We start from the raw sequence: 13211 nt of genomic DNA on the forward strand, positions 1-13211 counted from the left end.
ACTTAATTGTGCACTAATTTGATTTATTTATAACATTTTATTGAAGGAATCAAATATATATACAATAAAACAAAACAAGGAGCTATTCATTACAATTTGATTCACAATTATAATATATCCATACATATTTCTATCATTCCTCCAAAATATATTTCCATATGATCTATTTTAACCTCTCTACCCCCCACCCCCAACCCCCATTCCCTTCCCCCTTCCCCCATTCCTTTTTATTACCAATTATAACATTGTATTGAATGAAATAAACAAATATAACATTCAAATATTTCCAAACAAATTACAATCATCCCCCTATTCTCTCCCCTAATTTGATATTTATGTGTATTGGTGTTGGCATATGTTATTGTTTATCGGCTGTGCTCGTTGTGAAATGGGTAAAGGAACTTTCTAGTACAGCTACTCGTCGACTTACGACCTATTAAAGTTACAACCGTTTGACTTTACGACGCGTTTACGACAGTTTCCCCCGCCAGCTGTTAGCAGCCCCAGTCTCCCACACTCCCAAGTCTCGCTACGCAGGAGGAAGCGCCACAACGAATGTTCACCACAAAGGGATTGTGTAAGAAAATGTTGATAAAATATGACTTTAAGATGATTACAATATCATTACCCAGTCTAATACCGTATTCTTACCTTAGTCTAACATAGGCCGACTTACGTCCCGATCAACTTACGACCTGCCAGTCGGAACCAATAACGGTCGTAGGTCAACGAGTATCTGTACAGTTTGTATGTTCCTTGCATTGGGTTTTTTAGTTGCATTGGTATGCCAGAAGGTGGCAGCAGTGGGACATTTTTGCACATGAGTCTGTCTACTTATTTTGCACCTGTCATTTGCACAGCTCCACTTACATCTTTCCAGTCAACACAAGCATCAGCACACATATTAAACTAACTCCCCATACTACAGAGAGTAATTTTGTCTAGGGCAGGGGTCTTCAAAGTCCCTCCTTGAGGGCCGCAATCCAGTCAGGTTTTCAGGATTTCCCCAATGAATATGCATGAGATCTATGTGCATGCACTGCTTTCAATGCATATTCATTAGGGAAATCCTGAAAACCCGACTGGATTGCGGCCCTCAAGGAGGACTTTGAAGACCCCTGGTCTAGGGTGAGAGATCAAGCGAGTTCAGGCAGTCCCCGGGTTAAGAACGAGTTGTTTATAAAACTGGTCTTAAGTCGAATTTGTATGTAACTCAAAACCTGTAGATCTTAAGATTCTTGCTGCTTCCCTCTGCTCCCAGCTGACAAAAGGGCCAACTGTCCCTAGCCAGTGTTCCCTCTAAGGTACAGCACACACAACCACACACTGTTCTTAATGTGGCCATGCCTGAATCTGCTATAGGAGAAGGGTAGGAGTCTGTGCCACTGGAAATACTACTCGGTGAAATCAAATGAAGTTGCAATCCCATTCTTAAGTATGAGTTGTACTTAAATCAGGCATTTGTAACTCGGGGACTGACGTTATGGGGCTTTTACTAGACTGCTGTAAAAGCAAGTAAAAATGCTTTCCATGGGAAGTGCGCTGGTATCACGTGGTAAATGGGCAACATTTGTGTGCGTCCAGCATAACGAAAAAGAATAAGTTTAATTTTTTCGAAAGGGGCCATGTCTGGGGTGGAGATTGCGTGTCCAAAATCCAAATAAATAATAGAAACTCGTGGAACAAACTCTCCACACAAACAATTGTTACCACATAAAATATAAACTTGCAAATTATGAATTTAGATGAAAATTCAGTAACTGTTTATCAATCAATAAATAAGTCGATTCAAAAAATGGGAGGAAAAGCCTCAGGCGATGGGATGTTTAAAACGAAGCGAGTTTAAAGCATTTGCCTTGGGAACAGTAACGCCTTTAGTTAAACGCTCACAAGATAAGTGTGGGTTTTTTTGAAGTATGCAATAAACTTAATATTTATAAATGGATGAGCAAAATTTGAATGATGCCCTATGGGAGGTTTTTATGCTAGTGAGGAGGTACCAATTAGACCTGAGAGGATATATGTTCCTGGGTTGTTTTTAGACAATAGAAACATGATGGCAGATAAAGGCCAAATGGCCCATCCGCAGCATCCACTATCTCCTCCTCTCCCTATTGGCTAAGGCTCTTAACATTTGCATCTCCTCCTCCTATAGGCTAAAGCTCTTTACACCTACATTGTGAGGTCATAGAGCTTTAAGGTTATAGAAACATGATGGCAGATAAAGGCCAAATGGCCCATCCAGAGCATCCACTATCTCCTCCTCTCCCTATTGGCTAAGGCTCTTAACATTTGCATCTCCTCCTCCTATAGGCTAAGGTTCTTTACACCTGCATTGTGAGGTCATAGAGCTTTATGGTTATAGAAACATGATGGCAGATAAAGGCCAAATGGCCCATCCACAGCATCCACTATCTCCTCCTCTCCCTATTGGCTAAGGCTCTTAACATTTGAATCTCCTCCTCCTATAGGCTAAAGCTCTTTACACCTGCATTGTGAGGTCATAGAGCTTTAAGGTTATAGAAACATGATGGCAGATAAAGGCCGAATGGCCCATCCAGAGCATCCACTATCTCCTCCTCTCCCTATTGGCTAAGGCTCTTAACATTTGCATCTCCTCCTCCTATAGGCTAAAGCTCTTTACACCTGCATTGTGAGGTCATAGAGCTTTAAGGTTATAGAAACATGATGGCAGATAAAGGACAAATGGCCCATCTAGTCTGCCCATCCGCAGTAACCATTATCTCTTTCTCTCTCTGAGAGATCCCACGTGCCTGTCCTAGGCATAATGTTTGTCCCTGTCCCATTCCTGCCCTATCCCCACAGGCTGTTCCCATTTCCGCCCTGTGGGCTCTGTCCCTGTCCCTGTGTTATTCTTTACACCCCAATAGCCTTTATGGCTGCAGGTGGTACCTATATGGCAGTATAGTAGGATTTTGGTGGGTTTTGGTGGCCTTGCACTTTCCACCTTAGATGTCCTGGTTAGAGGAGCTTATGGGCTTATGTCGTCTTTTCTATGGTCCATTAGCCCAGACACCTGGGGGATGCTGCTGATGTAGAGACAGGTATGTACTGTTTCATTCCTATTTTAGGGGTTTAGGAGGGGATTAGTGACCACTAGGCGAATGTGGGAGGACATAACTTAATCCCTCTAGTGGTCATTTGGTCAGTTTGGGTACCTTTTCGGCATTTAGACTCTTTGAAAACAAGTCTAGCTCGGAACGTCTAAGTTCCATCCAGGACTTCTTGGGAAACGTTCGATTATAGGTGCAAAATGTCCAAGTCTCAGCACGCCCAAAACCCGCTCATCAAACGCCACCTGGATCCTTGTACGCACAGCGGCTAGAATGCTTTGCAAGACATCCAGAAAGACAGTTTCAAAAATCGGCAGTTGGATGATGGGTTTTTGATGTCTTTAAGGCAGGTTTTTCTGACTAATGATTTTGGATTAAGTAATGTATTTAGGTTTAAAATACAGAAATAATATCTAAAGAAAAAGAGACATTTTATGTACAAACACAATTTTCTCAAGCTTTTTTTTAGTACTTACACAAGATCTGGGCTGCTCTTGAATGAGAATTATCACCGAGGGGTCCTTTAGGTTATTCGGTAGACAGATGACCTGCAAGAGGGAGAGATGAAGACAGAATCACTACAATATACTGTGAGTTAAGTGAATTCTACAACTTTTCACTACAGATGTACATTCATGTGAAATGACAGGAAATGTCAACATGTCCCATGCTACTGGATCAGAAAAAATACAGGCCCCAATATTTAGCCAGCAGCAATTGACATCTTGCTGACCATTACAGGTACTATTGCCTGAAATTCAATGTTGGGCTATGTCTGGGCTCCAGCATTCAATTTCCCAGTAAATGGAGACAGTGAAAACAGAACAAGTTAAGTGTGATATTCAGCAGTGGTGAACAGCATAAAGACAGGACTGCCTTACTGGGTCAGACCAATGATCCATCTCACCCAGTAGCCCATCTTCATGATGGCCAATCCAGGTCACAAGTACCTGGCAAAAACCCAAAGAGAAGCAACATTCCATACAGAATCCCAAAGAATTGTAAGATTCCGGAATCCCAAAGAGCAACAAGATTCTAGAATCCCAAAGAGTAGCAACATTCCATATAGAATCCCAAAGAATAGCAGCAAGATTCTAGAATCCCAAAGAGTAGCAAGATTCCGGAATCCCAAAGAGCAACAAGATTTAGAATCCCAAAGAGTGGCAACATTCCATACAGAATCCCAAAGAATAGCAAGATTCCGGAATCCCAAAGATTCTAAAATCCCCAGAGTAGCAACATTCCATGCAGAATCCCAAAGAATAGCAAGATTCCGGAATCTCAAAGAGCAACAAGATTCTAGAATCCCAAAGAGTAGCAACATTCCATACAGAATCCCAAAGAATAGCAAGATTCCGGAATCCCAAAGAGTAGCAAGATTCCGGAATCCCAAAGAGCAATAAGATTCTAGAATCCCAAAGAGTGGCAACATTCCAGGGCAAGCAATGGCTTCCCTCATGTCTGTCTCAATAACAGATTATAGAAATTGTCCAAACCTTTCTTAAAACAAACTATGTTAACTGCTCTTACCACAACCTCTGTCAACGCATTCCAGAGCTTAATTATTTGGATAGCGGCACTCAATATTCAGATTTTACTAAAATGTCATGCACAGCATAAAAAAAAATCACAATAGTGACTTAGCTTACATTAAGGGCCAGATTCAGTAAATACTCAGTGCTCTGCTATAACGTAGTGTTTCTCAACTCGGTCCTGGAGTACCCCCTTGCCAGTCAGGTTTTCAGGACATCCACAATGAATATGCATGACAGAAATCTGCATATAATGGAGGCAAGGCCGGAGCGCAGGGCTTTCCAAAACCCAGACAAACTGCTGGGTTCTGGAAAGTCTGTCCGGACACATGGACAGCCCTCTAAAAAGAGGACATGTCCAGATTTTCCCGGCCATCTGGTAACCCTGCGTAAATCCAAATTAGTGTCAGTTAACATCAATAATAAATTGTTAGCAGCTAATTTATTGATGATTGAGTAATTTATTTGCATGCAGATCTCAGAATTATTTGTAAAATCAGGGAGTCGTTTTTAGAATCTGGTTGTAAATGTTTATTTGGTGACTCTGAATCTTTCTGTCCAGTGACTTTGACCATTCTAGTGAATGAAAGGCTGTATTTTTAGCTGAATGTACCCTTGAAGTTTGGTTGTGATACTTTATAATGCTGCTTTGTTTTAACAATTTAGCAAGTTCAAACTGTGTGTTCAGGGACATGGCAAAGCTGTGCAGCAGATTTACCTCAGTGGTTTAAGAGAGACAAAATGAGTGTTTCCCTTTGGCTTCAAAAGTTAATTTCTGATCAAGAAGAATTATGTTAACTACGATCATGAAAAGGTTTATTGATTAGAGCTGGGTTAAAACACAAGCTTCACATTTAGCCCCTCCTCAGGCATCCATCATTGGCCACTAGAGAATGACACGGTGACAAAATTCATCACCGTTCCTGTCCCCACGGATAACCGCGGGAAACCATCTTCATGTCATTCTTTAAGGAGAGAGGGAAGAATCAGAGTATAATTGGGCACAACCACTGACCCGCAAGCTTTGCTTTGAAGAATGCTGGTGTAGAAGGACTGAGGTTGAAACAGACACTACAGAATGACAGTCTCTGGTATCCAGAGCAGATATTGTGATGTCATAATGCCTCATTCCACCAGTGCCTAAGAGCCAATCACATCAGTGATGTCACAATGGCTTCATTATCCTTGGCTCACATAAGAATCAGAGTATGAATGGCCACAACCACTGACCCACAAGCTTTGCTTTGAAGAATGCTGGTGTAGAAGGACCGAGGTTGAGATAGACACTAGAAAATGACCTGGGATTATTTCCCGCGGTTATCCGCGGGGACGGGAACGGTGATGAATTTTGTCACCGTGTCATTCTCTATTGGCCACTTAACAAACCGTATATATTCTAATATAAACCCATCTGAATATAAACCGAGGTAACTTTTATTCCCCCACACAGCACATTTTTAACAAATTACACAATGATAAGCAACAAGTGTTTTCATGTAGACCCCTGACACAGGTGGTCACGCCAAAACGGACCGTGTCGGGTCCTTTAAAATAAATTTTTGATTGCTCAGAACTTGAATCTATGCTGTTTCTCTCCTAATAATGGCCATCGGCGCTAGTGTCCTGTCATCCACTCTCCCTCCTCCCACCAAAATGACCAGTGCGAGTGTTTTCCCTCCCTCCTCCCCTGATGACCATCAGCATTAGTGTCCTCTTCTCCAAAACACCCCCTCCCCCTAATGTCCAATGCTGCTAGTGTCCCCCTCCTATCAATGACCACTGGCGCTAGTATCTTCCCCTCCCCTCCTCCGATGACCAGTGCTGGTTGGTGTCCTTCTCTCCACCCGATGACCATCGGTGCTCGAATCCTCCCCTTCCCCCAGGCAAACATGCACTACTGTCCTGTCCTCTGCTCCACCCCTCCCCCCAAGATGACCGGTGATGCAGTCTTGTACATACTGACTCCTCACCCCCACCCCAGCATTGCACTTACCTGTGCTGAATGGAGTTCACGGCAATGCTCCGTGCTGGACTCTTGAATATCTGCGCATGCTCAAAGCCTGCTGGGTTGATCCACAAGGCTTGAGAATGCGCAGATGCTCAAGGCCGTACAGCAGCACAGCGTTGCGATGATGCCAGAAAGCTGGGTTTTGAAAAGCCGCCCAGACCCACGGACATGTCCTCAAAAGGAGGACAAGCCTGGGGAAATCCGAACGTCTCGTAACCCTAAGTCTGGAGCTGAATGTCCAACCTGAAGCTTCCTGTGCTTGGAGGGTAGATAGTAACACCATTGAAATGACAAATGGTGGGAATCGGAACCGTTGCACCAACCTTGATTTGGACCCCATTCTGTGCATGGACTTATGGCCCTGTTTTCCTTTTTTCAGGAACTCAGAAGGCCTAATCCACAGATACCACGGGGATGAGGCTAGATCAGGGGTGGGCAACTCCGGTCCTCGAGGGCCGGAATCCAGTCGGGTTTTCAGGATTTCCCCAATGAATAAGCAGTGCATGCAAATAGATCTCATGCATATTCATTGCGGAAATCCTGAAAACCCGACTGAATTCTGGCCCCTCGAGGACCGGAGTTGCCCACCCCTGGGCTAGATCTAATTCAGCCAGTCCTTGATGATGTGATGAACAGCTGGAAGGCCCTAGTTACAGGCACCTGAGAGCCTCAGAGATTACGAAACATTTCTCACTCGGTGGCGTAGCGAGGGAAGGAGGCACCTCCCCCATTCTTTCCCGCCTCCCACTCCACAATCGTGCTCTCCCTTCCCCCCCATGTACCTCTGTAAATCTTCACCAGCGTAAGTGGCTTCTCCAGCATGCCACTTGTGCCAGCGTTGGGTTTTCCTCTGACGTCACTTCCAGGCTTCGCAACCCAGAAGTGATTTAGAGGGGAACCAGGCCGGCGCGAGCAACAGGCAGAGGTTGCTCACGCCGGTGAAGGTCTACAGAGGTACGGGGTGGGGGTGGGGGAGGGATGGCACGAGTGTGGTCCGCTCCACCTCAATGTAGAATTTACCTTGATTAAGGATGTGGCGTTGGTGCTGGATTCGTTTGCTGCAGGACTTGTCCCTGGTAAGCCCAGTTTTGGGGTGACGGTGGTTGCACTGATGCTGCTGGTTGCACTGGGTGTTGGAGCTGGACTAGTTTCTACTGTTTTAATGGAAACAGCAGGCCCTCTGGTTCTTGAGGTGTTTTGCGTCTGCGTGGCCGCTGTGCTAGTTGCAAGGAATGGCTTTACTATGTTCCCATCTGACAAATAAATTGTAGAGAGAAGTGTTATTGATTCCACAAAATAATTCATTTCCTGTTGAGTGGAAAGCAAGAACCTCCCCCCCCTCCCCACAAACATTATCAATATGGCTGCTGTTTTACGGTTAACCAGGGTTATTATTAACTAGGTCTCATTGTATAAAATGGGACCTGTGTAAAACCGCGGAAATTAGTGGCAAAATAACCTGTCTTAATGGTAGCTCATGTTGATAATTCTGCTACCCCAACTGCTATTGTGACATCATAATGCCTCATTCCACCAATGCCTAAGAGCCAGCCTCATTGGTGATGTCACAATGGCTTGATTACCCTATATGAGGTACTTGGTTCACTTTCATTATAGCAGTGATGTCTAGAGACATTAATTAAAGGGGGATGTTTATCAAAGTGGGCTACCGTTACGTATAGGGTTATCAAACGTCCAGGAACCCCCGGACATGTCCTCAGACTTTCCAAAACCTGGTAGTTTTTCTGGGTTTTGGAAAGCCCCGACCCCCCGGCCACGTCCGGAGGGCCCCTGAGTATGTGTGGAGACCCTCCAAGCGCGGCCCATAGGTCGGAAAACAAAGACGAGGATTTGCGGGGGCGGGGCTGGGGGGGGGTAGAATGGGGTTTCCCCGGACAAAAATCTGATAGCCCTAGTTAAGAATAATATTTTGCTATTATTAATAACTAGGGGGTCTTTTTACTAAGGCTCGTTAGCTGTTCTAGCGTGCGCTAAATATTAGCGTGCAGTAAACGCTAATGCATCCATTATAGTTTTCCGGATGTGTTAGTGTTTAGCCTGCTTGAACAGCTAACGAGCCTTAGGAAAAGGATCCCTAGGTTATGAGTAGGTAAGCCTCATTGCATAAAAAGGGACTATTTTACCAACACAGCGGTACCTCGGAATCCGAATGCCCCAGAACGCGAACAACTTGGAATCCGAACCATTTTTTAGAATTAAATTTTGCCCTGGAATCTGAACGCTGCTTTGGAATCCGAACGCACGGGAACTGCAAGCGTTGCTCAGCCCAAAGCTTCCCCTCAGACACAGCTTCCTGTTTCTGCCTGGGCGGTTCGCGTCAGAGGGAAGCTTTGGGCTGAGCAACGCTTGCAGTTGCTGATCTTGCTGTCTCTGCCGGCGGGGGGCCCGATCTTGCTGTCTCTGCTGGCTGGGGCTCGATCTTGCTGTCTGTGCCGGTTGGGGGGCTCGATCTTGTTGTCTCTGCTGGCGGGGGCCCGATCTTGCTGTCTATGCCGGCGGGGGCCCGATCTTGCTGTCTGTGCCGGTTGGGGGGCTCGATCTTGCTGTCTGTGCCGGTTGGGGGGCTCGATCTTGCTGTCTCTGCTGGCGGGGGCCCGATCTTGCTGTCTATGCCGGCGGGGGCCCGATCTTGCTGTCTCTGCTGGCGGGGGCCCGATCTTGCTGTCTATGCCGGCGGGGGCCCGATCTTGCTGTCTGTGCCGGTTGGGGGGCTCGATCTTGCTGTCTCTGCTGGCGGGGGCCCGATCTTGCTGTCTGTGCCGGTTGGGGGGCTCGATCTTGCTGTCTGTGCCGGTTGGGGGGCTCGATCTTGCTGTCTATGCCGGCGGGGGCCCGATCTTGCTGTCTCTGCTGGCGGGGGCCCGATCTTGCTGTCTATGCCGGCGGGGGCCCGATCTTGCTGTCTCTGCCAGGGGGGTCCGATCTTGCTGAGTTTGTAGGACCACGGAACGGATTAATGGGAAAAACTGTCTTAGAACTCGAACGTTTTGGAACTCGTATGGGGTTCTGGAACGGATTAAGTTCGGATTCCGAGGTACCACTGTAGTCCTATTTCAGCGATGTCAATGTCAGCCTGGGCTGATATCTTCCCCCTTATGTCCTGAAAGCCATTTCAATGCACAGTTGTTAAGAGGCTGAATGAAACTGAAGAATACCCATTAATCCAACTAGAACAGAGTCCACAGTTCCAAATTCTTAAGTGGCTTTAGGATACATTGAGGTGCTTTACAATTTAAGGCTTAATGGCAGAGGGTTTCCTGTCTTGACCCAGAAGTGATTCACTTCATAAATATGCATGAGATCAGTCTGAATATATTGGCAATCCATCATATGCAAATTCATCTCATGAATATTCATTGTGACTCTCCTGAAAACTTGAGTGGCAGTGGAGTCACTAAGACAGGCTGAATTGTCCGACGACTCTTTGCCATAAACGAGAATAGAAATTTTTTTAGATATTATCTAAACAAGACGGCTTAGATTATCTTCAGAACTCCTGGACTACAGCACTGATAAGAGAAGAGCCCTGTTTCAGTGATTTGCAGGTGTTTTATTTCAGGAGTATTTCATTTTCTCTACAATTCTCTCAAGGGAGCTCAGAACAGTTTACATGAATTTATTCAGGTCCTCAAGTATTTTCCCCTGTCTGTCCCGGTGGGCTCCCAATCTATCTAATGTACCTGGGGCAATGGGGGGATTAAGTGACTTGCCTGGAGTCACAAGGAGCAGCATGGGTTTGAACCCACAACCTGAGGGTGCTGAGGCTGTGGCTTTAACCACTGGGCTACTCTATCTCCAGGTAGTCTGACCTTCAAGGGGCTACCAACTGGCTGGGTTTTCTGGATAACTGTCATGAATACGAGGGGTGTGCTGAAAAGTTCTCAGCCCACTCTTAAATTTGGAGCATTATTTTGCCACCGGAGCTGAAAAGAGTGTCATCTTATTTTGTTAAGTGCCGATTTGCAGAAATGAAATGCTATGTTCTATGACATTGTTTCAGATCACAGATTTGTGGATAGGCGGGTTATAAATAATTGTAAACAAATAAATGGATTGAACCATATCCACGTCATTCTCTTCATGGTTGGGGCTGAGAACTTTTCAGCAGCCCCTCGTAGTATGAAGAGTTTCAGTCTCTGGTAACCAGAGCTGAGACTGTGATGTCATAATGCCTCTTTCCACCAATAAGAGCCAACCTCATCAGTGATGTCACAGTGGCTCACTTTTATTACATATCAGGGAGTGCTGAAAAGTTCTCAACCCAACCAACCAACTTCCTCAATTCTGAGCGTTATTTTGCCACTGGAGCTGAAAAGAATGTTACCTTATCTCGTTAAGTGCCAATTTGCAGAAATGAAATTCTGGGTTTTGACATTGTTTCAGGCCATTGATTGAACCATATCCACTTCATTCTCTTCTTGGCTGGGCTGAGCACTTTTCAGCAACTCCTTGGAGCAACATTCCAGAGCTGAGATTGTGATGTCATAATGCCTCATTCCACCAATAAGAGCCAACCTCACCAGTGATGTCACAATGGCCTGATTGTCCTATACTTGGCTCACTTTTATTATACTGTATATAAGGGGGTGCTGAAAAGTTCTCAGCCCAAGCAACCAACTTCCTCAATTCTGAGCGTTATTTTGCTACTGGAGCTGAAAAGAGTGTCATCTTATTTCCTTAAATGCCAATTTGCAGAAGCAAAATTCTATGTTTTGACATCATTTCAGATCATTGATTGAACCATATCCACTTCATTCTCTTCTTGGCTGGGCTGAGCACTTTTCAGCAACTCCTTGGAGCAACATTCCAGAGCTGAGATTGTGATGTCATAATGCCTCATTCCACCAATAAGAGCCAACCTCACCAGTGATGTCACAATGGCCTGATTGTCCTATACTTGGTTCACTTTTATTACATACCAGGGGGTGCTGAAAAGTTCTCAGCCCCACCAACCCACTTCCTCAATTCTGAGCCTTATTTTGCCACTGAGTTGAAACGAGTGTCATCTTATTTCGTTAAGTGCCAATTTATAGAAACAAAATTCTATGTTCTGATATTGTTTCAGATCATTAATTGAACCATATATCCAAGTCATTCTCTTCTTGCTTGGGCTGAGAACTTTTCAGCCCCCCCTCGTAGATGCCTAGGAATCTACCGAGTTAGGTGTCTCCCAGCAAATCATTTTTTTTTATTGTGCTTAACTGATTTTTAACGGCGCTATCAATCATTAGCGCTGATTAAGCCAATTAAAAAAAAATAGATAAGCGCCTAAATGTATGTCTCTTTTAGAATCAGGGCCTTAATGTACACTAATTTGTTAGCTTGAGCTAAATTTATTAACACACAGGGGGGAGCGAGGGGGTGATCCCCTTCCGGGGCGCCATATTGGTGGAGGCGCTGGCTCTCATCCTCTTCTCCGCCCCTCCTCCCACTCCTTCCCACACGCGTGCCCCTTCCCTTCCCCCCCGTACATCTTTCACGTTCCCGGAGCGAGCAGCAAACCCCACTGCCTGCTGCTCATGACAGAGGATGACCCGACGCTAGTGCGAGCAGCAGGCAGGGGGTTGCTGCTCACGCCGGGAACGTGAAAGAGGTACGACAGGAAAAGGTGGGGAAAGAGCAAATGGGGGTGGGACGCCTCTCACCCTCGCCACGCCACGCCACTGTATTACAGTATTACTCTCTTTGGACAAACTGAGCGATATACTGTATCTCAAGAAGAAAAAGCCTCAGCGTTCTTACGAGCACATTTTTAAGCTTCTCTATGGAATATTTGGTCCTTTGGTCCCTTCATACTGGAATTCCCTTAGATCTTACCATTCGAGGAATACACAGAGATATAAACTACTGTTCCCTTCCTTCAAAGGAATTAAATCGGACAGGAAACGCAGTCAATCTTTCGCTTATAAACTGGTAGAAATGTGGCCTGGGCTTCCTGACTCTGACAGTTTTGCAAAGTCCTAAAAACTTTATTATTAACACGACACTTGAACAGTTCACCTAAAGATTCAGCGAATTGATGGCTCCACAACACTTATTTTCTCTTCTGCTCTTGTTCGGGGTTTTTATGCTGGTCTTTAATTACTTGTAAACCGAGTCGAGCTCCGCTGGGAGAAGACCCGGTACATAAATTGAAGACTAGATTAGATTAGATAACTTCAAAGAGCTTAATTTTATCCAGCCTTAGGCAAAGAAAACCTCTTTGGAGAACAAGCACCTTTTAAAGTTTTTTTTTCCAGTTTTCTATTGTTATTTGTAGAGGCTACAACTTATCCAGAATACGGCGGCTAAACTGATATTCGGCAAACATAAATATGACCATGACACACCTTTACTGGCTTCCTGTCTACTGGAAGATCCAATTTAAATGTGCAACTGTCATTTTCAAAATCCTAAATGGTATTTTATTTCGGTTCACAGTCATAAGCGCGTGGGACAAAGCCGCGCCGACATTAGAGAGCAGACAATTGAGCGCAAGACTCAAGCGCGCCACCGTAAAAGTTTATTTTAAAGAGCTCCGATGGGGTGTGTGTTTACTTAATAGTGTTCGCGCTGCCGTTGGGGGTGGTTTGGGGG

At 45.1% G+C, this 13211-nt stretch overlaps 1 protein-coding gene across 2 annotated transcripts in view; it reads right to left on the bottom strand.

Moving 5' to 3' along the window:
* The window catches only part of PODXL (podocalyxin like), a 114756-nt gene that overhangs the window by 29179 nt on the left and 72366 nt on the right, over window positions 1–13211 (bottom strand). For both annotated transcript variants that reach the window (XM_033957672.1, XM_033957673.1), the window contains exons 3-4: window positions 7635–7867; window positions 3551–3622 (exon numbers count right to left, since the gene is read on the bottom strand). In XM_033957672.1, the coding sequence (XP_033813563.1) occupies window positions 3551–3622; window positions 7635–7867 (305 nt within the window). The remainder of the gene's footprint in view (window positions 1–3550; window positions 3623–7634; window positions 7868–13211) is intronic.

The sequence above is a fragment of the Geotrypetes seraphini genome, chromosome 9 (assembly GCF_902459505.1).
Source record: "Geotrypetes seraphini chromosome 9, aGeoSer1.1, whole genome shotgun sequence".
Classification (NCBI taxonomy): Eukaryota; Metazoa; Chordata; class Amphibia; order Gymnophiona; family Dermophiidae; genus Geotrypetes; species Geotrypetes seraphini.